Source organism: Ovis canadensis, chromosome 16, assembly GCF_042477335.2.
Source record: "Ovis canadensis isolate MfBH-ARS-UI-01 breed Bighorn chromosome 16, ARS-UI_OviCan_v2, whole genome shotgun sequence".
Taxonomy (NCBI): domain Eukaryota; kingdom Metazoa; phylum Chordata; class Mammalia; order Artiodactyla; family Bovidae; genus Ovis; species Ovis canadensis.
In genome coordinates, this window is record NC_091260.1 from 79,729,806 (window position 1) to 79,757,362 (window position 27,557).

Sequence of the window (27,557 nt, forward strand, 5' to 3'; positions counted from 1 at the left end):
CTCTAATGGGAAGTGCCGTGCCATGTGACATCGGCTTGTCAGAAACCACACATGAACAGTGTCAATAAACAGCTCTGGCACGTCCTGCCACCTAGCCCGGGACAGGGCTCACTCTCCCATGCCCAGCCTGCAACCTCACTGGAATCCGAGTTCATGAACCAATGACAACATGATCGCTGGCTGTCCGGCCTTGGACAAGGCAAGAACGAAGCCTGCAGAAGGCAGCCCGCCCCCGCCTGGAAAGAAAAAGGCACACACACAGCCACCACCTGGTTTCCCAAGTTTATTAAAAATCAAAGAATAGAAAAACTTCACATAAAAATATGTCAATTTTAGCTTCCACATTGTTGTCCACGCACAAAAAAAATCGAAACATGATATATCTTGTTGCCAGCCCGCAGCGTGTGGCCACAGGGAGCCAGGCCAATTCATCCGCTCACCGTGACAGGCTGAGCCTGGCACCCAGGCCTGGGGCTCCGTCCTGGGCCCACCCGCGGTGCTCCTGCGTCCCCGCCGTGCTTCTTTAGTGGAGGGTTACAGTCGATATTGCTAATGCGTAGAGATTAGTACAGACCTACGTATCAGTTTTTATAAATATTTCTTTATCAATAGGTTCACAATTTAAATATCTTTAAATATTTTTGATAACCTTGGATCATCACGAACCGCAGACAAACTGTGCTACTCGGCTCGGAAGCCCCCCAGGGAGCCTGCAGGCACGGCGGCCCCTCTCCGCACCAGCGGGCCGGGCCCGCCTTCCGGGGGCCGCGGACACAGCGGGGCGTGTAGCGCTCGGAGCCCTCGAGAACGCCCCGCTTCTGCACACCACCGGGGTCATGGCAGTAAGCTTCTCATCCCGTTTCTCACTAGTGGACTTCAAAGACCATCCCACCTGTAGTGTGGCAGGGTCAGAACCCCGTCTTAAAAATGGGAACCAGATGACCCAGGAGAGGCGCCCAACTCCCGGGACACCCGCAGCGCTCGGGAAACTCAGGGGGAGGCAGGGTGGCTGCGTCGGTGTTCGGGATGGGTAACAGAGACAGTGGTTGTCGTGGCAGAACACACTTGCAGAAGATGCTTCTCGGGTCGGGCGCCGGCCATTCCGGCCGACACTGGGCTGTGCTCTCCAGCGATGTGTTAAAAACCCCCCACGGCGCGCCAAGCAGCTCAAGTACTTCTCCTATAGATGCTCTTAACAGAACGAATGCATACCGCTACAGATTCCACAATGGAATCAACATAACTCCTTTCTCCACATTCCTAAAACTGGGTACCATTGTCTGTGATGACGCTTGCCAGACCCATTATGACAGGCTGCGTGACTAAAAACTAAAGCGTTTCACGGCTCACGCTTGTCTAAGATCTTATCACGTGACAACCTTTTCTCCCTGTACAAAGTTATACTCTGGCACTTTAAATGCTGGGTCTGTTGTCTACAGTTAAAAAGAACCAAACCCTAAACATTAAAACTCCAAGGTCAGAGCAGGACCACAGACAGGCCGGACGGCAGAGCCGGCGGGCAGCTGGTCAGAATGTTTAGGAGCCAAACCCCTGGGGGAGCGGGGACTCGGCTCCTTCACCACAGGCTGAGAGGCCTCACGTCTGACCTGAAGAAGGAACATAAAAATTACCCAAGCCCCTCATTCGTGGTGTTCACAACAACGCTCATCAGACATCCAGCCGACACGATGAACCCAACTTAGAAAATGCAACTCGGGAAAGGATCTAAGCTTGTTTAAAAAAATTCCCTCTTCCCTTCAATATAACTTATGTGAAAATATGAAATTAAATAAAAAATATCTGAGTTATTGCACAAATCATAAGTTTTCAATATTTACATAGAAAAACAGTTCTGAAATTTGAAACAAAACGTGAGGGCAGTAAAACAATGATGATCTCCCAACAAATAATGGGGTTCGCTCTCTGCTGCTCCAACAACGTGAAATGAAAGTGCCCAACCCGCAGGGCAGGCACGGTGCCGGGAGGCGCCCCTACCCCACGCGGCCCCCGGCTCCCTGCAGACTCGCTCCGGCCTTGAAGGAGGCGCCTGGGAGGCAGCAGATAGCATCCACGTCTAATAAGGCTTCACAGACGACACAGGGAGCTGTTCTTGAGGACGTGACCACCACACGGGGACATGCAGCATGGCCGGCCGGGGCTGGTCTCCGGTCCCGGGGCCCCGCAGCCGCCCGGCTGCAGTCTGCGAGGCAGGCCGGGCGGCACCGCCGGGAGCATTACCTGCTGAGACTGACAGGCAGGCTGTCCCTTGTGTGTGTGTGTTTTTTCCTCCTCCAGCCGGTGCGGTTGTACTGGTGGTGGCCCCGGTTGCCCACAGGAGGCCGCACGCTGCCAGTGCCCACCGAGGTGTAGCTGCCGCCTTGGCCGTGGCTGTGGGAGCCCTTCATGGACAGCTTCATGCCGCTGTGCTGCTGAGGAGATCAAGAGGCACGCAGCTCGAGGCCAGCCTGGACAGACCCCAACCCGCAGCCCCGCCCCCGCCCCACGCGCCAAGAGCCTGGACCCCAGCATGGCTCTTCCCGACATTCCAGCCTTTTCCCTGAACCTCATTTCTAACGTGTAGGGAAGACTTAGAGGGGCCCCAGGGCAGTGGACCCATGCCTCCCCAGGGCCCTGGGCACCAGAAAACCCGGCCCAGTCCAGGGCACCCGCAGTAAGACCGGGGTCAGTGCCGTGGTGGGAGAGGCAAAGCCATGGGCAGCATCATCGTTCCCGCTTCATCGTTTGCTTCCTGAAAACCAAAGTTCCTACCGTGGAAATTAACAGAAAAATGGGAAATATTCTTTACTTTGCACTTAACTTCTACGCTAACAAACTCAATGAATTAAACTACACTAAATTTTAAAGTAATTTAACACTTTGCTCGTTACAGGGAAAACAAACATGAGGCTGAATGACCAGGCTGCCCCTCGAGACAAAGGGCACGTGTGGACTCCCTCCACGGAGAAGGCACCCAGCGCGGGCCGACCGCCAGCCTGCAGGGGACCGGCGCCGGGGCCCCGCGGCCATACCTTGTGATACAGGTGGGGGCTGGAAAGCGGGTTGGGGGACGCAGAAGGGATGGCCGGGGAGGACACGTGGTGGACGGCCTTCAGCGCTGGAGCAGCTTCGATGCCCGCCTGTCTACAGGGCACAGGGGCCACGCCGAGCGTCGGGGGCGGGATAGTAAACCTGGTCTGGGGGAGAGGACCAGAGACGGCGTGAGCGCCCATGCGACACGGCTCTTACCAGGAGCCCCGAGAAGGGCCCCACTCACAGCCGCGCCTCAGGCTGTGTGACTACAGCCTCACAACAGTCCTCAGTCTGACTGACTGCAGCCTCACAACAGGCTCCTCAGTCTGACTGACTGCAGCCTCACAACAGGCTCCTCAGTCTGTCTCTGACTACAAACTTACAACAAACTCCACAGAATATGTCTGACTACAACCTCACAACAGGCTTCTCTGTCTGACTTCAAGCTCACAACAGGCCCCTTGGTCTGTCCAACTATAATCTCACAACAGGCTCCTCAGTCTGTGTCTGACTACAACCTCACAACAGTCTGCTCTGAAGCACAATGACAACATGAAGATGTCCATTCACCCAAGCCGTGAGGTTTGGTGAACAAAAAATTCAAGAGAACTACAATTATCGGAGAAACTGTCCCTTGAGTCTCCGGGTAGCACCCTAGGTCAAGCAGGGTAAGAGGCCCCGGGCCAGTTGGAGTGAAGGCCTGCAGACGGGATGACCCTCACCTCCGCTCCCCTCCCATTTCTGCAGCACCTTCCCATCAGGGCAGAGATGCTGGCTCGGGAGCCCCTCCCCTGCTTTTCCAGACCCTCTCTGCTCTCATCTTAACTGTCCGCATTCGCTCCCCAAACCTCAGGAGGGTGGCTGTGGCCTCCTGGGGAACAGCTATGGCAGGAGCTGGTCTCAGGGATGGCACCCCTTCCTCACGCTTCCTTCCACCCAGGGCCTCTCTTCAGTGGGGGCTCTGTGCCCCCAGGAGCACAGAGAAGAGCCCATTCCCGGGGTCTCTGACAGCTCTGTGCCCTGGCTGGTGTCGCCACTGCATCCTGATACGGGAGACTTCACCACGAGTGAGACACTCAAGAGACTGTGCACGTGAGGTTTGCAAGTGGGGTTTCCCTCAGTCACTTCCCCACTGGAAGTGACATTTGTAGTTTGGCGATAAAATGAGAAAGTGAGCTTTGAGCTTTTTGTCTTAAACCTTGAACGACAACTCCCCGGGTTGCCTAGTGGCTCAGACTCCACGCTCCCAACGTTGGGGGCCCAGGTTCAATCCCTGGTCAGGGAGCTAGATTTCACATGCCACAACTAAGACCCAGGGAAGCCAAGTAAAGTGAATAAATATTTTGCTTAAGAAAAAAAAAATCCCTTGAGTGGCCTTAGCTTTTGCCTCACTACCTGTGCAGGTGACAGGACCAGAGGCAGCACGTGGCCCTGACGCCGCCCTGGAGGTGCACGGGCAGCACCTGCACACGGCTCTCGAGGGAGCCGGCCAAGCAGAGGCCAGCCCCACGCCTGCCTGTAGCGGCTCTCGCCCGCGTGCAGGCACCGCCTCCGCGGTCCTCGTCCACACTGAAGGCACCGCCTCCGCGGTCCTCGTCCACACTGAAGGCACCGCCTCCGCGGTGCTCACCTGCGTGCAGGCACTGCCTCCACGGTCCTCGTCCACACTGAAGGCATCGCCTCCGCGGTCCTCGTCCACACTGAAGGCACCGCCTCCGCGGTCCTCGTCCACACTGAAGGCACCGCCTCTGCGGTGCTCGCCTGCGTGCAGGCACTGCCTCCACGGTCCTCATCCACACTGAAGGCACCGCCTCCGCGGTCCTCGTCCACACTGAAGGCACCGCCTCCGCGGTCCTCGTCCACACTGAAGGCACCGCCTCCGTGGTCCTCGTCCACACTGCAGGCACTGCCTCTGTGGTTCTTGCTTACTAAGGTGCCAGTGAAAGATTTCGGGGGGGCTATGCTAACGGCCATCACTGCGTGTCCTGCGCCTGCTGCCTCCACACCCCCTTAGTCTGGGGTGTGTCCTGAGAACGCCCTACCTACAAGGGGAGCCCAGCAAAGCAGAGAGACATGGGGACATGTGGGCACCCCCATCACCTTCTGCTCAGATTACAACCGCTTGTGAAAGCCGACTCTACTTCAGAAGTGCGTTAATGTGATGAGTTTATACACATGGAGTCGATGTGTATTTGGGAAGTAGCTACAAATCTAAAACACCAAAACTTACCTCTAAAAGACTGCCTTTTAGACTAATTTTGTCTAAATTTTTTGGAAAAGGACATACTATAATAGAAACAACTCTATACATAGTATGCAGCAAATGACGAAGAGAAGTCAAAGTTGGTATCAAATCTGAGTAACAGTGCAAACAATGAGATTCTTCGAGGAAATTGAGGACCCTGTCCTCGGCCGAGGGACAGCACCAGGGGCCCTCTGAGCACAAGCCCAGGACAATGGCCTCATGAAGCGCGCCAACATCACTTGCAGAAAGACCATGTGGCCCTCGTCAAGGTCCAGTACTGGGCCCACTCAGAGTCCCCCGGTGCAAACACAGCATATGGTGAAGCTCAAGAACTTCTACAAAACGACCGGACTCACATTCTATCAGCCCAAGGATGAGAACGTCTTACCGGACAGACGTACCTGTTCCAAGAATGTCTAAGGTTCTCTCTCTAACCTAACGTGTTGGTCAGTTCTACCACGCGCAGCACCTTGGACCTGGTCCCAGGCTGTCACTGGGAAGGGCCCAGCCAGCCGCATACCTGGGTGTTCGTTGTCATGACCAACGTCCTGGATGTGGTGGACTGAGGTTTCCCACTCGGCATGGGCAGGGCGGTGGGCAGGCTGGCCAGCAGCGGGGTGGGCGTCTGGAGGCTGAACTGGTACACGCTGGGTGTCGTGCAGGGCGGCGTGTCCGAGTCCTGGGGGGACAAGAGGAGGGCTGCACCCGAGGTTCATGCCTCTCAGAGCAACAGGAGCGGCCACGGGCGAGCCCCAGGGGGTCCCAGGATGCGGCCTGCCCCCCTCTGCCCAGGGCTCCTCCCAGTCAGGTCAAAACTGAAGAACATCATGGAATCACAGCTGAGACGCCCCAACCTCTGGTCTCATCTCCCCACAAGTTTGTACACCATGATCCCCGGCAGCCCTCCAGCTCAGAGGGCGCCACTCACGATGTCGCTGCCGGAAAGCGAGGACACAGAGGAGGCGGACGAGCCGGACGACCGGAGCTGGGGGCCAGGCAGGGACAGGGTCAGGCGCGGGCCCAAGGGAGGCTCGGGGTCTCGTCGAGGAGGCTGGTCCCCCTCACACACGCCCATCCGCTCTGCGGTCTTGACCCTGTTGTCTGTGGGAGGAAGGTGGAGCTGTCACGCTCCTCAGCCCGAGGCCCCACTGTGCCTGACGCTGTGCATGAGGCCGACAAAGCCAGCTGCTAGTTTCACTTCACATCAATCAATTTAAGTTACATCTCAGCCACTGGAGTACACTTAACTATGTTCAAAACAACACGGGTGTGCAGGTCCACCTGAGTTACACAGAGCCTGGCCCCGAGGCGCTTCAGGTGTGAACACACACTGCACGCAGAGCACGTGGCACGAGAGGCCCAGCAGCTCTGGGTGCTGACTGCCCGTTCAGATGACAATGTTCTGAGCACTCAGCTGAATAAAACAGACTACGAAAATTAATTTCCCCTGCTTCTTTCCACTTACAATGCAGCTCCTGGGAACTTCAAAACTGCCATGTGTGCACAGCACTGGCCTAAACCTTACAGCTTTAAACTCTTACAGGAAACAAGCTGCTTTCTTAGTATGAACGGTTTGTTACTAGAAGACAGACACTGCTCTGCGGGCGTGTCAGGACGTGCAGAGCCACAGGAGGGGTGGCCTCTCACCGGGGTCTGGCGCTCCGTGGACCCTGCCGCCCCACTTCTCCTTGATCCACGTCCGGTAGTCGATCACCTCCTGAGTCACCTTGATGATCCTCCCTAAGGTGCTGCGGAAGGGTAAGGGTACACTGGCGTGAGTGCAGCACAGAGCGTGCCGTGCGGCCAACCATCCTATCCAACAGCCACTTTACATCCTAACACCGAGCTCTGCTAAGTGAAAGCTGGGGAAGCTAAGGTAATCTTACGACTGACTTCTGCTGTTTGAATCCAAACCTACACAGTACAGAAAAAGTGGGGGCACAGGTGCACAAGTCCTGGACCCTCCATCTGTCCACAAAGGACCGCCGAGGTCCCCGCCAGGCAGGGAAGCCCACCCCCTAGCCCCAGGGACACAGGGGCCCCATTTCCCACCACATGGGGGAGACAGAGTGCCCAGAACAGGCCCAAAGCTTTGCCCGCAGACACCCAGGGGACAGGAGCCACCGAGTCCCCCGTGCCCCCACCACTGTGCCAGCCTCAGAGTCCGCGTCTTCTATAACCTCTGAGGATGGACGTACCGGCCCAGCTTCAGTAACCTCCTGCGACAGTCATCAACCCTGCTCCTCACTTCCCCTCAGCTTCTCCCTCCATCCCAGCCCCACCTCCATGGGCACATAATCTGCAGTCAGAAGAAACGCTTCTCACCAGTTAAAAGTGCACACCGGAAAAGTGAGCACTCAAAACGGGGGCAGGAAGGACCAGTGTGCAGGGAGGGGGGCAGGGGCAGGATGCGTCCCTCAGGGCTGGCCAGTGTGCAGGGAAGGGCCTGGGGGCGGGACGCATCCCTCAAGGCCAGACACCCACTTCTTGAGGGCAGCCGGAAAAAAGCATCATACTCCACAGCCTTAAAAGACAGAAATGACCTCCCTAAAACTAATACCGTGGGAAAATCCTAGCTCTCTAAATGAAAACCTTTCATCTCTTGACCACCATGACCACCCTGAACCCCTGAAAGGCCTTCCTTTCCCAGCGTTCTCAGGTTCTCCTAAAACAGGGCGGCAAACTCCGTGGAGGCAAATGACAGGGGCAGCGGCCCCCAGGACGGGGTACCTTTCGGAGTCTCTGTTGGGGTAGGAGCGGGCGAGCGGCGACACGGCGTGGCTGAGGACGATGTAGGCGTAGTCGAACACCTGCTTCACCTGCATGGCCCCGTAAGAGCTCCGGCCCACATCGTTTCCTGAGACAAGACAGCCACCGTCAGGGGCACGGCCTCTCACAGTTGCAGACAGCAAATAAAATGAAGCAACACTGAAGTCATTAAGGGAGTCCAGGTAAGGAGCGGGCTTTGTTGAAACAGCAGACTTTCCAAGCTCAATTTACATGTAACTCATTCCTCAAGTTCAGGTGGGGGTATTTTTCTTAGGAAATATATCCTTAAGCGCCAACATTTTCTCTTTTCCAGGTTTACTCATGTAGCTGCTCAATAACTGTTGGGTTTTCCTATTTCAATTACATTTCAGCAAACACTGAAGACAAAGGAACTGCCGGCCACTTAGCTGACCCAACGCAGACATGCCGGGGCTGGAGGCCTATCCTGGGGGAGGGAAATGCACCGCTGAGGAAGCGCCACACAGACCACGCGACCACAGAGGAGAGTCTTTCAGAAGACTTTTAAGAAATAAATTTCATACCCCAGGAGCCACAAATCAAAACCCATAAATCTGAAGGTGTTGAAAAACATACACATGAGCTAAACACTAGAAAAACACCAAATATAATGCAAGAGACAAAAGGCTTCCCAGGTGGCGGTAGTGCTAAAGAACCTGTCAGCCAATAAATGAGATAAAAGAGATGCAGGTTTGATCCCTGGGTCAGGAAGACCCTCTGGAGGAGGGCATGGCAACCCACTCCAGTATTCTTGCCTGGAGAACCCCATGGACAGAGAGGCCTGGCAGGCTACAGTCCATAGAGTCAGAAGGAGCTCAGACACGACTGAAGTGACTTAGCAGAAACACACACACACAAATAATAAAAAATACCAAATACAGATGCAAGAGACAGAAGTACAACATGTCAACAGAGAAAGGCTTCCCTGACCACAGAGGACCTTACAAAACCAGGGAGGACAGTGGACGGACAGACAAAGCGCGTGAGCTCACAGAAAACCATGAAGGGCTCTGCAACCAGAGCGGACCATCTCACCACCTGGCCTGTCGCCTGCTGCCTCTGACTTTATCACCCACAAAGAGCGGCCTGTCACCTAATAAACCCTCCACAAACACCTGTGGGACTGACAAGTATCCATGTGTTTCACCTCAGCCATCTTAAAGAAAAGTACAGTAAGTGAAAATGGACATGCCTGGCCTTACCAGGTGGGCAAAGATTTCAAAGACGGTCAGCAAAGATGTGGGAAACGCACCTTAACCTGGGGCTCTGCAAGGCAGCCAGCCTTATATCGGAACCTCCCTCTGCGTACAGAATAGGACTCTCAGGTTTACTGTTAAAGTAAAACCACAAGCAGCAAAGCTGTCTGTATTATGTGATGCCATCCAATTAACTGGATCAGGAAATGGCAACCGCTCCAGTATGCTTGCCTGGAGAATCCCATGAACAGAGGAGCTTGGTGGGCTACAGTCCATGGGGTCGCAGAAAATCGACCAGGACTGAGCACACACGCCAATTAATAAGGAGGCAACACTCAATGTTAATATCCACATGTGGAAGACTGGAGAAGAGAGTGCAAAAGGGGAGGGGGTGCCAGCACACTTCACTCTCCTATGTGACAAGCTTCCGGGAAACAGATGGTTTTTATGACGGACAGGTAATACATTTCTATTCAGAGAAAATAGAAGTTTTTTTCTTAATTCACACTTTCTACATTTCTCTGATTACAGAAAGTAAACGAAGTTGCAACTTTACAGTAAGTTATTTAGAAGTATTAACAAGGAATCCTGACGTGCCAACCCTGACCCCGGCAGTGCAGCGGGACTCCACATGAGACCCCGTGACTGCCCGTGGCGGGCGCCTGTGAGCTCTCCCCGGCAGGCACTGGCGGCCAGAGCACCGCGCCTGCAGACGGGGGCCCGCGCAGAGCGAGGTCCTTACCAGGCAGCAGGGGGTCCTCAATGCACAGCATCGACGGTCTGTACCCACTGGTCATGGCTTTCATGATCTCCTCTTTGGCGATATAGGCACCTCCTTCTTTTATTCTGATACCAGTTTTCAAGTAATTAAAATTTCTTCCATAGAGTTCAAAAAATTCCACGAGCAGCATCCCAAGGTTCTCATCCGCTCTCCGGGCGTCAATTCTCGGATGCAGCTGTGAAAGCGAGGCACCCCAGTGTGTGTGGATTCTGGGCACTGCAGACACCACACGCGCGGCGAGCTCAGACGGCCGGCCCAGGACGAAGTCAGGGGCCCTCGTCCACCCACCACCACTGGAGCCTGGATCGCTTGTCAACCAAGGGTGTTCAAGAGAAAGAAAATCTGCTCATCTGAATTTTTAAATTATACTCCAACCCTCTGAAATTCAGAAGCCACACATTTCTACACAGACATCTGATTAACCCCCAATTCCCAAATAGTGGTAGGTGAGTGGACCGTATTCTGTACAATGCAGAGTCACCTAGATGGCGGAGGCAGTTTTATAGATACTAGCATTAATTCCGTTATTCTGAAATGCAACCAGCAGGGGGCAGTGTGAGCCTGAAGAGCATCACTGCTCAAAATGAAAGGCCTAACTCTGTGAGTGGCCACCAGCTTGCGCCAGCATTTACGGCAAACTCGCCTTGTTGCCCAGCACACAGCTCAGCCTCAGCTCCACTCCACCTGTCCCTGCAGCAGCTAATGGATTTATTCTGAAGCTGAGCCCCTGTCTACTGACCCTCCTGAGTCACTAAAAGGCTCAGGAATCTGAGTGCTCGGCCCACTGTGACGGCCTCAAGCTGTGAATTTAAACAAGTTAAAACAAACCAAACATTCAGCTTGCCGGTCCTGCCAGAGCCCCACAGGCGCATGCGGCCATCCCACCGGACCAGCAAACAGCACCACCCGCGCTGCCGGACAGTGATGGTCAAGAACAGGAACATCGAGTCCAAGTCCCGGCAGAAGCAGTGGCTGACAGCGCTCACGGCACGGTGGCCGTGGAGGAAGCTCGGCTCCCAGGCTGCAGGCGTGTCCGGGCTCAGGAGCCCTCACGCAGGCTCAGCGCCGTGGTCCTGCTGCTGTCTGGCCTTCTCCCTCCTCTGTCTCCCCGTCTGAGCGCTACCCAGGGCAAGCAAGTGAGCCTCGACATGGATCAGACGATGCAGCGGGCACAGGACGGAGGTGGGAAGGGCCGGGCACCAAGGGGGTGGAGCTGACAGTGGCCGCCCCGCCCAGGCCCAGGTGGCCTCCACAGGGTCACTGAGCCAGGCACCCAGCATCACTAGAGTGGGCAGGTCACACTACAAGGCTGCCAGGACAGTTCAGGTAAGTGGGAGGAAATAAATTAAGGACACAGCTCATGCTTAGTTCTTTAAAAAAAAAAGGTCCGACACCTCGGGCAGAAGGGCTCTAAGGGCAGCGTGAGAGAGGTGCAGCAAGGACACGGCAGAGAGAGCCCGACCTGCCCTCGGGCCCTCATGGGGCCTCCTGAGAGGCGCGCCGAGGAGACCCTGGGGTGCAGGGCGCCGGGCCCAGCCGCTTCACCATCAGCAGTGCCAACAGTATCGAGACAAATGACCCAAGTCTCGACACAAAACCCTCAGCGCCACCACAGATACAGAACAGAGGAGCAGCGCTGTGCGGCCAGAACACAGCAGAGGGGCTGACAAGTGTAAACAGCACAATCATGCCTTGATTCACACAGAGACCGCATGTTAGAAACGCAGCATAAAGACAGGTCATCGGTGCACCACAGAATTTAATACTCAGGTTTCCTAATAGGTTTTTTCACGCTACTCAACAAAATACGGGCAACAGATAAAGACGAAATACCAACTTCTCATCACTCAGGAAAAAGCTCTCATTTTTTTTTTTCCCCGTATGTGGGACTCGACTTTTTTTCTGAGATGAATTTTTCAGTATAAATTGACAGTCAAGAACCAAGAAAAGGTTTTCACTGTCTCTCAAGGCATGTCTTCCAATTTTTCTAAACATAATGTTTCTTCAGAGTTAGGTCAATATATACTTGATTGATAAAATGAGATAAGCCCTCTAACAGTTACAATAGACACACAAAAAAACAAGTGCAAAGGAAAAAAGTATTGATCAAAAGTTTCATCATCAAGATTAGAAGTCAATTTTTACTACATCAAAACAGAGCTGTGCAGGGACAGCAAAGACCTGGAAGCCAAGAAGCAACTGGTCAGAACACCAGGGAACAATGACCCCCACGTCAGCCTCAAGGTCAAGGGTTCTTGAGACAAAGTGTACTCACCTGCAGAAAGCTAATGGCCATTAAAATGAGGCTGTACGAGCTAATCCCGCCTGTAAAAACTTCATTCAGGTCCCTCTGCAGGAGGAACTGTTTCAGTACTAAAATCAAGTAAGGCAGCAATGAATATTTCTGCAAATTCCAAAAGAAAGACAGCATCTGGTTAGTTATTGTGGCTTTGAAGAGTCTGCACTGGGCAGACTCCACACACAGACAGGAAGCTCACGTCCTCGTCCTGCTCCTCAGGAGGCTCGAGGCCAGGCCTCCTCACTCCATGGGGGGCTCACTAGGGCCCTGCTGGGGGCACCTCCCCAGATGATGGTTTAGTGCGGCTGAGGCGGGAAGCCTGCGTGGAGACCCCAGGCCCAGGTGCACAGGGAGTGAACAGGTGCTTCCTCCAAGTCCCTGCCCCCTCTCAGGCGCTGAGCACAGGGCTCTGTGGGTAAGGGAAGGTCCCAGAACCAGCAGGCAAAACGCCCACACTAAGGGGCACCCATGAGACAAGCAGTGGGGTGGGCAGCTCACGAGGCAGAAGAACAGCAGGATGCAACACTGCCAAACGCAGGACAAGGGTGGAAAGCAGGGCGTGGGAACAAGGAGCGACCGGATCTGCGGAGGGGTGCAGGGGCCCGGCCGCCTCCGCTGCGCTCCAGCTCTGCTGTGGCAGAGGGGACTCTGCAGACAAGCCTGACAGCAGAGTGAGCGGCTCCCGAGGAGGAAGGCCTCAAACTGGGGGCAGAGGCAGGGTCCAGACAACGCAGCTCTCTGAACGGAGAAGGATGCGCCGCTTAACTGTACCACACACCTGGTCAGAGTTCAGAGTCCCTCAGCTTAAGGAACGCCTTCCATCCTGAGGCACTGAGACCTCCCGCCACCCCAGAGAAAGCAAACCTATGCTCCACTGTGATATACTCAACTTGCAAATCAGGCACAACGAGCTGCAGGGATGGTCACTGTGTAACAACTAGAAGGATCTCTATGATGATGCGCAAGTGTCTAAAATTATTAGGAAAGGAAGGCAAAGCTGCGAAACAGCTATGTAATTCCAAAGAAATAATACTCTAAGGTAAATCCATCTGCAACCATCTTTCTCATTAAAGATTATCATCAGTTTAAAGGTTTCAACATTTAAAAGGGAAACGTCAGCCGACTTAAGCCCCTTATCTGCATTGTGCTAACTTGCGGTGACAGCACCTTCATGTAATTCTTGATGAACTCTGCTGCCCGCACCCCGGTCTCCATGTTAAAGCTGATGTCGACTTTAACTTCCGTTTCCTGGTCTGTCAGTTTTATAATTGGTACCTGCAGAGATTTAATTTAGGAAACTTGCTTTAATAGGCAACGTTGTTTATGGTCAGGTATCAAATGTTTCCCAAGTTATACAGAGAGTTTTCTCCTTAAACACAAAAGGAGTTTACACACACACATCCCATACTCACAGAATGAACCTCTGATCCTGGGAACTAGTAGTAACACTGCCAAACTCACATTCTGGGGGCTGCTCAGGACAGTCAGGCTGAGCTCCCTTGGCTGCTCTGTATGTAAACACCGATGCCCGCTCAGAGACCAGCAGCCACCCAGCACGAGGGACAGTGCCACAGAGGGGGCGGGGCCAAGACTGAGGAGCGTCACGGAGCAGGCCACTGACACAGGGCTCCTGGGCTGTGCGGAGCTCTGGACTTGGACAGACCCTGACACACACACCAGACAGGCCTGGTCATCCACCTTCTGCCTGAGGGAAGTATGTTTTTTCACATGTGGACATTTTTGGAACAGGAAAGGACCAGGCAAGTTCTTCTTTCTGAAGTGTAACTTGGCAAACAGTAACCTTTTTCTATGTAATAAACGCCATGGTTTGATCACTGGGCCCCACTCTCCACAGAGGGCAGCCTCTGAATGCGCCCTGCTTTGGGTATGATTATCCCCTCCTTGCACGGCTTCACAAAGGATGCCCAGTAGTGTATCTTAGTGCAGCGAGAGTTTAGTGCAGTGTTTGTAGTATAATGTGTACTCCAGACGGTCTCTAAACATATCGTCAGCTAGAAACCCTAACTACAAAACAACACAAGTGCATTCACACGAGAAGTGAGAGTTTTCAAACAGAACCAGTGCCCACCGCCAACCACGCCAGCCAATCCCACAGGCTGCAGCAGGTGGCCGTGCGCCCCCTGCTCGGGCGGGGCCCCCCGCAGCGGCACTCACCGTCGCCTTGTCCAAGACCTTGATGGAGCCCGGCTCAGCCACGTTGTGCTTCCGCAGGGCCTGCTCCAGCAGCTGCAGTGGGGGGCGCTCCCACTTCCCAAAGACTACTAGGTCGATGTCACTGGACGGGAGAGAAGCAAGCGTAAACCCCTGCTCCCCTATCTGCACGGCAACACACCGGCTGCAGGCCCACAGTGCTTCCAGGGCCGACATCATCCCACCAGCCTCTCCCTCTTAGTGAGAGAAAAGGAAGTTTGTGAACTAACTGTAACGCGGGTGGAGAGCAGACGCTGACCGAGTCGCCGCACCACAAGGGGACCGTGGAGGCCTGGCCCTCCCATCTGAGTAGACCCGGACACCTGCAGTGAATCCAGCTCCCCACCAGCCTCGCCAATGCCACCCCAAAAATCCTGAGGCTGCAGTCTCTTCAGTCTTGGAGGACTGAACTGGCTTAGCAGAATGCAAGTTTTTAATAAAATGATGCACACTAAAAAACTCTTTATGAGAAAACGCTGGGGAATGGCTTTAAAATGCAAACACCTGTTTGATATTTTTCTATCAATTAAAAATCCTCACAAAATCCTATTCAAATGCAATTTTGCTTGAGTTTCATTAAGATGTAAAGGTATCTTTTCAAAAGCATCCAAAGAGCGCGAACTGCTTGTGCTGCGCTGCTCCACAGCTCCCGTCTTCCCCACCCCCTCCTTCCCCATCCCCGTCAGCAGTCAGGGTGAGAGGAGAGGCAAAGCGACCGGGGCCGACCGGGGCAGAACGGCCAAGTCGACGTCCGCTCCCTGCGATCTGCCCCGTGCTCTGCGGCCTTTCCCTTCAGTTTGCATTTCCAGCCTCAGACTTGCACACAAGGAAGCTGCTTTCAGCCTTCAGCACGCACACAGACGCCGCCTCTCAGCCCCAGCCTCATCCACCACACCCTTATCTGTGCGGAGCGGGCGCTCACCTGGTGGGAAGGTAGAGACCGGTGCTGAAGCTGCCGAATATCTGCACCTGCAACAGAGGGCGCGCGGCTCAGACCCGGGACAAGCGGGCAGCGCCCTCTGCCACTGTTCACTCGGCTCCTGCCCGGGGCCCCACTGACCGGAGAGCATCCTCTCAAGCCTCAAGTTAAAAGCCTGCCCCAAAGGGAATTCTCCAAAGCTCAGAATCAAAAGACGAAACAGCCCCTGGTGGCACCCACAGCCGCGCAGCACTGGTGTCCAGGCTGTGAACAGCACAGGGCTCTGTCCCAGGGCACCCAAGGGCAGGGACGAAACTCCTGTGGTGGGGGCAGGGACGCCAGGGCACCAGAGGGCCGTCTCCCACTGCCCCCCACGTGCCCAGGGCCCACGGAGCGCGCCTCCATGAGCACATGTGATTCACTCACTGGGGAAGCAGTTTGCGAGCAAACACTTCCAGGGTTCACACAATGGAACCCTACTATGCAGTCTGATGCAGGAAGGGGTAAACTTATCTTAGGGTATATTACAAACAAGGAAAATAATCACAAGATTCCAAAAAAGAATTCCCCAAGGCAGACAGTCCTCACACTTGAAGACGTCAGAAGCTCAGAACCACCAGTGGGGGTGGGGGGCGGCAAGCTGCGCAGAGCCCTACCCCCAGCCCGGGTTCCTGACGTCGCCCTCGGCAGGGGCGCAGGCCTCTCTAACAAGCTCCAGGTGAGGCCGCCGCCCTCCCAGCGCCACAGCAGGGGCCCCGCCCGCCGGGTCTGCGCAGGCCCGCAGACACATGGTGCCTGCAGTGGCACAGCACACGGCGCATATACCCACGTCGGCCGTCGGCCAGAGGTCCTTGACCACGGTCTCGATCCTCCTCACCACTTCTCTTCTCATGGCAGCTTCTTCAGGACAAGGGGACATGAAGTTATAAAAGTCAATTATTTCCTCGTGAAGTCTAGCGGACAAAAGAGAAACACACTAGAGTTACCATTAGATGTAACCACACATCTCGTTCTGTGATCAGATCAGCACGACACTAAGGCGTATCTCTGGCCACTTAAAATCCAGCTTCTTGTTTCCTCCGGAGTGCAGGGTGAAATGACCCCTCTGTGGGGATGCAGTATGGCTTAGCACCGCAGAGTAACACAAGCGCATCGTACCAAAGCTTCCAACTGGTATCTGAAGTCTTATCCGAAAGGAGCGTCTCAGTGACGTGACGTTAAGAAACTGAGAAGATGAAGGGTGCTCCCAACGGAAGCAGGGCAGGGCCCCCAGTTACCCGGGGGTCTCACCTCAGCCGGGTGTGCTCCAGGCCTAGAGGCGCCCTCACGGCGGGGTCCGAGACAGACCAGGCCAGGAGAAGACACCTGACCTCAGGAGCCTGGCAGGCCCGAGTCTCAGCAGCCAGGTCTGCCCGACCCACTGAGATAACGCCCCGGATCAGCAACAAGGGCCCAGGCCACGACTTGGGAGCCAGCGACCAAGGTGTGAGGGACACCAGTCAGTTCAGCCCTCCCCCGCTCCAGCGTTTCTAACAAAGATATAAAATAAAAAGCAGTGGTTTCAGGAGAGACCGGTGGGCTCCGAAAGCCACCTCACAGCCCAGCCCCCAGAGTCACTTCTCTGCCAGTCCCCTGGGGGAGCAAGGTAGGGTCATCGTTCTGCTGGAAAGAAGGACATGTCACCCTCAGTTACTTTACGGGATTAAAGATAAGGGAGCAAATAACTTACTCCCAGAAATTATGTATCAAGTCAAATCTACCTGGTTCCATCCCAAGTTTGATTACTAGTACGGAAAAGAAGAAGAAGTGAAATTCGTTCAATAATAACATCAACATCAGCTTAATAGTGAGTAAGACAGTCTACCTGAGAGCAGGTAAGACTTGACGGAGCCAACTGGTGCCTAGCCATGAAGGTGAGGCCAGACAGCTGACATCTCGTCCTCCACCGACTCCAGCTCACAGCCAGCTGTGGCTCTCTTGCCCGCAGGATCGCCTCCCCACACAGCTCACCTGCACGGACAGTCCAAGCACTCAGTTCACAAGCCACATGAAGCCACTGAAAGCCCAGACAGGGCGGGGCAGGAGACAAGCCCTACACACCCTTTTCACGGCGCGTCGGCAGTGTCAGCGAGGCCACCACCCATCGGGGACCTAACCTGGAGCCCACCATGTCTAATTTTTCAAATGAAACGCCACCCCAAGCCTGCTACTGCTTAAGCCATGAGTCCAGTTTTTAGTCAATCAGAAAATGTAGTAAGTCATACCACACTGAAATGCGGTAATTTTACCAAAATAGCTATCAAATTTCCAAGACTTAAAGGGTAAAGCTTCTATCATCTCAACAATGACTGAGAGCCAATGACATCCTGAGCCTTTTCCCGCAACCCTTCCAGTGGCTCAGATGGCACGTCGTGAGAGCTGTGAACCACAATTCCCCGAGCTCAGCACGGTCATCAGCAGGAACAGACGTGCCAGGTAAGTGACCAAGCCAGGGACCCTCCTGCTAGCGAGCATGTCAGCCCTTGTTCCCAGCACCTGCCGGGAGGCCGCACGCACCCCTGGGTCAGCCGTCTGTCGGTGAGCAGTCAGCCCACCCCAGCACCAGGGGCACACACTCCCCTGCAGCTCAGCGCTGTGGATAAGAGCAGAGCACAGAGGTGCAGAGACGCTGACTGAGGACACAGGCCTGGAGGAGTCAGGCAACTGGCTGGAAGACTTGGAAGAAGGACAGCAGAGCCGATGCGGTCAAATCCGAGCTCACGTTTCACACATCTAACATGTGAAAGCATCAGGAGACAGGCCACTCCAACCCCCCAGACACCACCACAGAGTGGAAAGGACAGTTGCGAGAGACACAGCCACACGCTGCCACCCCTGAGCTTCCCGGGGCCTGCCCTCAGGGCCGCGTGTGACCAGCGGCGGCGTCAGATGGCTGTTGACTTGCCTTGTCCTGTTCCACCAGTGAGACACACTGAATGTGTGTCTGAGATACGTAATAAACCGCATCTATAAATTCACAACTGCTGTAGCACGTGTCAGGAAGAGGATGCTTGCTTTGCCTCTGGGAATAGAAGGGATCCTGCTGGAGGCCTGGCTGGACAAGAAGGCTCCGGTCCACCCTGGGGCTCTTCCTCCAGGCAGGTAGAGCTGTGGCTCTGGAATGGGAGGCCCCGATGGTGCAGAAAGACACGACTAGGTCTGACAACCATCTGGACAGATCAGAAAGCCCTGCAGCTGCCTCCTCCGGCTCAGGCTCTTGGAGGAGCCCTGAGAGGAAGGAAGCTCCAAAGGCAGGAGAGGGCTGGGGGGCAGACAGAGCCACCCAATAGGGCCTGCGGGCGGGAGGAGCAGCGCCCCCGCCCCCACTAGGCATGGGGGTGGCCGGGAGTCCGGCTCAGCCAGGGGAACGCGACCTCTAGGACAGGGCACCTGCTCACGGCCTGTCTCAGCATTGGCTTGGGGCAGGTACTCCATCAATACGTGTGGGATCAATCAAGTTTTGATCAAATACATAGTTTGCTGATGACCTCGTCACTGAAGACCTGGCCTTCCCTATACAATGTCATCAAAAATGAGCACACAGAAGGTGTCTGACTCTTGCATTGGATAGCTCAATGCCTGAGTACAAGTCACCTAAACAGCCAAGTATCCTAGGAAAAGGCACACAGTCCTACATAAAACAGCTGGGATGCTGCTATTCAATATGGACATGAGTTTAAGTAAGGGAACTGGTGATGGACAGGGAAGCCTGGTGTGCTGCAGTCCACGGGGCCGCAAAGAGGCAGACACGACTGAGCGACTGGACTGACGGACACCACAAGCATCATCCACCAGCCTAAGACACAGCCTGTGACGGTCGGGGCAGCACACTCCCACACCGAGCGCCGCCGACCACACCAGGACACATGGCAGGGCCTCCTGACGACTGTCGCGTCCAAGAGTGAACACGCACGCACCCTCAGTCCTCCAAAGGGGTTTACAGAACTGTGGCCAGGAAGAGGTTTATCTTTTCTACTCAAGAACTAAAATGAACATGGTTGCTCTTCTCTTCTCACACAGCAAAACCTCTAAGGAGTCTCACAGCTGACAAGACCTCCATGTAAAATCCACACTCAAGTCTCGCACCAGCATGCAGTTTAGCCATCGTGTCTCCCGGGGCCCGCGTCACCCGTTCCCACATCTCTCAAGGAAATTTCTATGCTGTGACCATCACAGAACCATCTCCTCTATCATGAATCAGAGAAGCGGGGTCGCAAAACCGGCCGGAGCGACGGTAACCTGGAGGGCCCAGGCGCTTAAAAGATCAGGGACCTCCTGCTCCTACAGGTACCAGCGAGCCCCGACAGAAGCCCCGGGGGCCTTCTTAGAGAGTTTAAGAGCGGCGCACCCACAGCCCTTTCGCCTGCCCCTCCCCGGTCCTGGCACTCTGGGGTCAGGGAACCATCACGATGACTTTCCCTCTCTGCAAACTGAATCCTGACCCAGTATCCACGAACGCAAGGCAGGCAGATTCCCGCCTCGTTCTCCATCTGAAAACGTAATACAGAGGCAGAGCCCAAGTCTTAAACGAAAATACCAAACAGAAGAAAAACCAAAGGGAGCTCTCTCAGCCTTCCAGACTCCACCCCGAACACGGCGATCCCAAAGACTGAGACAGCCGAGTCACCGCAGAGAAATTCATCCAAAAACACATGGCGTGTAAACTGTCAGCTGCACCTGGCAGAAACAGGAAGGATCTGTTCAGAAAGACCAAGGCACTCTCGGGCTGAACCTCACACTCTGGGGTCAGCTGATCACGGATATGACTGAACGAAGGTTCCCTCACTGAGCCTGAAACACCTGGGCTCTGGCGTGCACACACACACGCACACCCTGTGTTCACATAACTCACTGAAAGGTCCAAGAGGCCACAAGCCAAGGCCACCAGGCTTCCTCCTCCAGGTGATCGACAAGCTGGCAAGAGTGACCACCTCCTACTCTATAGACACCTGGGTGCTGCTGGAATTTGGGGGTTTTATTAGAATGTACTCATCTAAGTATAAATTGAAAAGTGAACAGGACTTCCTTGGTGTCCAGTGGTTAAGACTCTTAAGTTTCCACTGCAGGGGGCGTGGGTTTGGGTCCCTGATTGGGGAACAAAGATCCTGCATGCTCCATGGTGTGGCCAAAAAATAATTTAAATTGTGCATAATAAAAAAATAATAATAATGTTTAAAAAGTAACAAGGAAAAAAGATGCATTTTGGAGGAAACACAACTGAGGAAGCACATACAAGTTCACCCATGAGTGTGCTCATTACACCGCTAATTGTATTTAACATCCGGAAATAACACTAAATACACACAGAGAATGGAACAGGAAATGGCAACCCACTTCTGCGTTCTTGCCTTGGAAATTCCATGGGCAGAGGAGCCTGGCGGGCTACAGTCCTTGGGGTCACCAAGAGTCAGACACCATGCAACAACTGTTAAAGAAAGCGTTATGGTTCTTGATATAATTTATATACATACATACTGCTACATTCACAAAACTGTGACTTAACAGCTCAACAAGACCCTGGTAAATAATGGTGCCTGATTAGAGCATTTTCCGAGTAACTGATGTAACTTGTAATTGGGCAAAGACTATTATTCTTCCATTATCACAAAAACGTACTCTTTTTTCCGTTAACATTTCAATGTGTCTAAAACTGGGATGCATCTTTCAATCAATGGCTGAGCATCAAACAAATGCAGACTTAAGTATTTTTCTTTCTTCACAGTACATTTCATAACAGTACACCTCTAAGCTGGCTGATGAACAGAAAGTTGTCTATATGAAGTTTATATTTCAATTTCAAATGGGTCAAGTTCCTGCAAGTAACGGCACCTCAGATCCAAAGGAACACATGAATTAGAAGCTGGCCACAAGGCACCATGGGGAGGCAGTGAGAGCCACAGAGGATCACGGGATATGAGGCCTGACTGTGACTCTGCAGACACTAGGCAGAGAATCGCCTCCAGAAACCTCTGCACAACACAGACCTCACCCTCAGCTAAGGAGACCCGGGTGTCCTTGCTGCCCATCACAGGGTCTAAAGGCGTCATGCACGAGAAGCGGAGCCCAGGATGGCTGTGTGTGGGGTGGCTCTAGCCTCTGGAGAGGTGCCATCAGCTGGGGCGTGGTGGGGAAGTCTTGCTGGCAGGGGAGGAACTAGAGCAGTTCACGCCGTGCCTGCGAGGCAGGCTCTGACGCACTCCAGCCCTGGCGACGGGCCACGAAGGCCGCACGCGGCGCCAACAGTCAGGGCGGAAGGCTCTCAGGCTGACACACCACCACGGGCAAGTCCTGAACTGATGCCCTTCCTGGCCGTTTTAAGAAGGATGAAAATGGTGAGACCAGAATTTTCGGTGAATTTTAATTAAGGAACTACTGGAAAACAAGCCTCTGAGGCCTATTTTAAAATGTACTTTTAACCTAAATATTAGAAAATAAGATTCACTGAAAAATGAGAAAAGACATTTCTTATAATCATTCTCTTACAAGAGTTCAAACCCACTCAAAAGGTAATGACTTTTCAATTTTTAGTACCTTAGTACATTAATTAGCCAAATTAATTTTTGCATTTGTTTCAGTATCTATTTAGTAAATACCTGGTACATGGCTGCTGTACATATTTACGAAATCCAAGTCGGTGAATTTTTTAAAGAGCAAAAGACAGAATTAAGTTGGGTACCAAACTATGTCATTTCACAGCTAATACAGCTATTCAAGAGAACAGACGACCCATTCCAGGAGGAGGATTTTCGCCTGCAGAAGCTGACCTGGCATGGTTACATGGCTTCCGACATTGGCTAAATCTGAACCAAAGCCAGCGAGGGCTGGCTGGTTCCGAAGGGGGCGCCTGGCAGCAGCACCTCCCCAGCCTGGGGCCCTGGCACTCAGCCCCAGGCAGAGAAGCTCCTTCTCCCGCTGCCAGCGCGGCACAGTCTGCAAGTGGTTCCATGGAGACATCTCTGCACTCAAACAAGAGGGCAGGCGATGCACCACAGCAGGCAGGAGACACGATTCCACAAGGGACCAGAAGCGAAGACAACGAAATGTACTTAGAACAGTGTGGGCAGGAGTGGGGCAAATGGGAAGGCCAAGCGCTTGCCGATGCAGGTCTGCAAGGGGGAAGCACAGAGGGCTGCCTGTTCCCCTATATGTGAGATCCCCGTGGCTTTTTCTAAGGAAAGCCACGGTCAGAGATCAGACTTCATTCATCGCTTAGGAGGAGAAGAAAAACAAGACGAATGAATACAACCTCCTCCAGCTCAGTGACAGGACATTTCAGCGCCCACGCCCACGAGCACCGTGCTCCTGGGCACTCAGTCGTCCACCTTCCCCACCCCGAGGTCCCCACGCCCCGGCCCACGCCCCCACAGCCCCCCTACTGCTGACCACGAGTCACCCTCCCTTTCACACCCTCCATGAACCTGGTCAATTCCAAATGCCTGTGGAAAGCCAGGCTTTTTGATTACAGTGAAAAAGGCAAAAGAACCTTCCACTGTTGATGTATTCTCATTCTCTCTCTCCCCCACTCCTTCCAGCTCTCCTTACAAGCCTTGATAAGCCAGTGGATTCTCAGAAACCGAAGCGCCCTTCCTCAGCTCCACAATGTTCATGTTCTGCATTTCTGCCACCAACAGTACCTTGGTGAAAAGATCTGGAGTGAACCACTGGAGCCTTAGAGATTTTCAAGCCACCTGAATTCTCTTACAGTGAGAGCCCGGCGCCCGACCGACGACGGCACGAACAGTCCTGCTCCCAAAGCACAGGCTCCTGGACAGACAGACCTGCAGGGGATGACCAAATGACTTCTATTTGGGGGGTGGACAATCCTTTCTAAAACATGGTTAGTGAGCTAATTACAAATCATTTGCATTTATTTTTAAAGAATGTTACAGACCAATCACTATCTCTACCAACTATTTAGAACACTGTGAATGAGACCGTCAAAGGTTAACTTTTTAACCTAAGCTCAAAAGTGTAAGGAGACTGAAACCACAAGGTCAAAAGCTGGTGTGCCTCCAAAGGGCTCTGAGTCGTTGCCAAACCAGGGCTCCCACCACCCGCCTGCGGGGCCGCACCTCAGCCTCACTGCATCCACCAGCACCCACCTGTGTCCAGGGACTCCTGAGAGCACAGCCCTGCAGGAAGCTGCGGGGCCTTCCCAGTGCAGAGAGAGGCCCTCTGGAGAAGCCGCTGCCAGGGTCTGAGGGTCCTGAGGGCTGAGTGACTGGAGGAGGAGGAGGAGGAGGACGCAGTGACGGACGGGGGACCCTGGGGCGCCAGGCCAGGCCAAGGCCAACCCAGGACAAGAGGGCCAGGCCAGAGGGCTCTGCAGCTCAGGAATCGTCAACTCTGTCACCCTGGTCCATGCAAATTCAGCTCTTGGCAGAAGCAAGCTTTCGGACTTCCCTGGTGGTCCAATGGTTAAGAATCTGCCCGCTGATGCAGGGGTCACAGGTTTGACCCTTGGTCCAGGAAGATCCCACATGCTGCAGGGCAACTAAGCCTGCAGGCCACATGACTGAAGCCAGGCACCTGAGAGCCAGCGCTCCACAAGGGAGGAGCCCCTTGCTGGCCACAACGAGAGAAAGCACACCCTCAGCAACAAAGATCCAGCACAGCCAAAGATAATTTTTTTTTAAAAAAAGCAAGCTTTCTCTCCCCTTCCCTCCAGAGATCGGTCCTGGGATGACTCACACAGAACTGCGTGCAGGCGACGTCCAAGCACCTGAACTGAGGGAAGCAGAGGTGCCTCTGTGTGGATCAGGGGAAGTGCCTCTTCACCCTGGCAGACCAAACCCAACCATACTGCACACGCCAAGCAAGGGCCCTGGGGCTCCAAATGGCCCAAGAACCACAACGATCTCCTCTTCCTCACAGAAGAAAGCAAGAGGTCAGATATCAGAAGCTCTTAATTAATCATGGCAGAGGCAGTTAACTTAAGGCATGTCTTTACAAACCCACTGCGAGAACAGAAAAGACATGCTAACATAATTTCTACACAGAGAAGACTGGTAAGACACCTGAGAGCTTCCTACAGACCAGGACGAAGCCAACCTCAGCATTTCACAGATGCGTGAGCGGAGATTTCTGTGGTTACAACTGCTCAGAACCATCACTCTGCCACGATGCACCATGAACTGCCACAGCCACCAGCTGGAGCAAGCCAGCAAGGAACTCCCACTCACTAAGCAAGTCCTCAACCCGTCACGGGATGCAAATGACCAGTGGGGCTCAGCCTCCTGACACTGGGGTCCTGAGGAGCCCGCATGCCCTCCAGGACCCATAGTCTGGAGGAGCTCACAGCCAAGAGGCTGCCAGGGCAAAGGGTGCCAAGAAGGCCCCTGGCTGAGCCACATGCAACAACTCAGGACCCCACCACCCAGCCCCGCACGACAGCCGCAGCACAAGCCCTTCAGGCCGCAAGGCTCAGAGGGAACCGCCCAGCCGTGCTCCTGGCTCCAAGAGCTGGATCGTTTGTCAGATGGAGACAGCTACATCTTCTGTCCTATTTCCAGACGTGCTTACACTCACGAAGGTAAGCTGGGTAATCTTCTGGGCAGCAATATGGTTAAGAGTCTGAAAAGAGTACTATTCTGGGAGACTACACAATGCTATCCACGTTGCCAGCATTTTCACTAGCATCTCCCAAATAGTCTTTGTTGTTGTTCAGCTGCCAATTCATGTTCAACTCTTTGTGACCCCATGGACTGCAGCAGGCCAGGCTTCCCTGGCCTTCACTATTTCCCAGAGCTAGCTCAAACTCATGTCCATCGAGTCAGTGATGCCAGCCAACCATCTCATCCTCTGTTGCCCCCTTCTCCTCCCGCCCTCAATCTTTCCCAGCACCAGGGTCTTTTCCAATGGGTCCACCCTTCCCACCTGGTAGCCAAGGTATTGGAGCTTCAGCATCAGTCCTTCCAATGAATATTCAGGACTGATTTCCTTTAGGATCGACTGGTTTGATCTCCGTGCAGTCCTAGGGACTCTCAAGAGTCTTTTCCAGCACCGCGATTCGAAAGCATCAATTCTTTGGCACTCAGCCTTCTTTACCGTGGAACTCTCACACCCGTACATGACAACCGGAAAAACGGAAACTTTGATCACATGAACCTTTGTCAGCCAAGTGGTGTCTCTGCTCTCTAACACACTGTCTAGGTCTGCCAAAGCTTCTCCTCCAAGGAGCAAGCGTCTTTCAATTCCATGCCTGCAGTCACTGAACGCAGTGATTGTGGAGCCCAAGAAAGCGAGAGCCACCGCTGCTTCCACTTCTTCACCGTGTATTTGCTACAGAGCGACGGGACAGGGTGCCACTACAGGCTTTCAGGCAAGCGCTATCTGATCAGGACTCAAACCCACAGCCATGCAGCTCATGATCCTGACCTTCAGCCACAGGCTGGGGAGTCACGCTCAGCAAGTCGCCCAACACACAGACACGGGCAGAAATACGCACGACAGGCTTTTGTAAAAAGTGAAAAGTTGTATCTATCTATTCCTAGTTATTTGAGAAACAATGTACATTAATTCCATCCTTAAAAATTATTTAAAAGAGCCTTTTCAGACACGAGGAGCCATTTATCTAGAGTTAGATTTAAACAAACATACAAAATGACCCATTTATGACACATTTAAAGCAGCGTTAAAAATGAGAAAGAAATATGTTAAGAACAGAAAAGTAGCATGGGTCGTTTTTTTTCCTTATTTTCCAAATTTCTTCAGTAAGTACTGTATTGCTTTTATAATCAAAGCCAAGAGAAAGTGTCCCCATGCAGGGTTAGTGACTGACTTTACTCCAAAGACCAAAGTCAGACACTGCTGAGCTTCACTCCTCTTCAGGCGGGCCCCCTTCAGCCTCCACATTAAGGCCAAACCCACGCACGCGCTCCCTCTGGCTGGGCCCCTGCCCGGCACCTGGGGGCCCAGGGGCCTCTTCCTGTGCTCATCTCCAATGCCGTGGAGCCCTAGAGCTCTGGTTAAAGTATACCCAGGTCACTGGCTTATTAGCAGAGAGACAGACCTTCTAAGAAAGCCACCCTACAAGCCCAGAACCACCTCTGGGACGTGGATGACTGAGCGAAGTGGACCAGTGAGGAAGGCGACGTCCACCACCCCGGCTGGTCTTTCTGGCCACTCCATACCAGGGACTGCCGGCTGGCTCCCCGCTGGCCGGCTCCTGTCAACAGTGCTGCTGCCCGAGGGCTGTGTCCGGTGGGACTCTGAGGCTGCATGCAGACGTCGCATGTGCGCTCCCTCGTGTCTGGGTCTACGGGACCCCATGGACTGCAGCCCACCTGGCTGCAGTCTGTCCATGGGATTTCCCAGGCAAGAATACTGGAGCAGGTTGCCATTTCCTCACCCAGGGGATCTTCCCAAGTTAGAAACTGCTAAACTTCACTAGCAGTGTTATCGTATCAGTATTCTTACTATGCAGACAAGTAACTGACACACATGCCTGCCTGCTGGGGCCACTCACCTGCAACAACCTTACGAGCACAACCTCAGAACCCCTCCCCCTCCCGCCTTAGAGATGCTCAGGGGCTGGCATCCAGCCCGAGCCTCGCGGCCCACACACAACCTGCTGGGAGGAACCCGAGGTTCACGTGTCTCTGCTCGTGCTGCTGCGAGAGCCCCCTGGAACCTCCAAGCTCCCCAGTGTGCCCCCCGCCTCCTGCAGACCTCCGCCCAGCCAGCTGCTCTGTCCCTGGCCCCGACCGCTGGGCACCGACGCCAGATGCCGTGTGCACCTCTCCCCAGAGAACGCTGGGTGGCACACCTGATGGAGGGCGCTGCCAACCACCATCCACGTCCCCAGGACCCAGGGGGGCACTCGGTGAGCCTGAGCCCACTCCCGGCAGACCATGCACGTGACCACGTGGGCGCTCATCACTGTCAGGCGCCTGTGCGCCACTGGCCACATGAGAGCCAAGTCTCCCCACATGCCCATATGTCAGCATTTCTCAAAGTTCACTGTAATTAAAGCTACTTAATTTCACAGTATCCAGTATTTGTGTATACATCAAAGTCAAGTGTGACCTATGATACCAGAAGAATAAAAA

General features: G+C 53.9%; 1 protein-coding gene across 2 annotated transcripts in view; it reads right to left on the reverse strand.

Annotated features, from left to right (window-relative positions):
- Positions 1-269: 269 nt before the first annotated feature.
- TENT4A (terminal nucleotidyltransferase 4A) overlaps positions 270-27,557 on the reverse strand; it is a 41,333-nt gene continuing 14,045 nt past the window's right edge. Inside the window, exons 2-13 of one of the 2 annotated variants that reach the window (XM_069556117.1) lie at positions 16,298-16,421; positions 15,472-15,518; positions 14,514-14,634; positions 13,506-13,613; positions 12,315-12,443; positions 10,001-10,214; positions 8,006-8,132; positions 6,923-7,023; positions 6,204-6,376; positions 5,796-5,954; positions 3,030-3,194; positions 270-2,429 (exon numbers count right to left, since the gene is read on the reverse strand). In XM_069556117.1, the coding sequence (XP_069412218.1) occupies positions 2,235-2,429; positions 3,030-3,194; positions 5,796-5,954; positions 6,204-6,376; positions 6,923-7,023; positions 8,006-8,132; positions 10,001-10,214; positions 12,315-12,443; positions 13,506-13,613; positions 14,514-14,634; positions 15,472-15,518; positions 16,298-16,421 (1,663 nt within the window). In that variant the 3' untranslated portion in view covers positions 270-2,234. The remainder of the gene's footprint in view (positions 2,430-3,029; positions 3,195-5,795; positions 5,955-6,203; positions 6,377-6,922; positions 7,024-8,005; positions 8,133-10,000; positions 10,215-12,314; positions 12,444-13,505; positions 13,614-14,513; positions 14,635-15,471; positions 15,519-16,297; positions 16,422-27,557) is intronic. The other variant, XM_069556116.1, reaches the window with a different exon arrangement.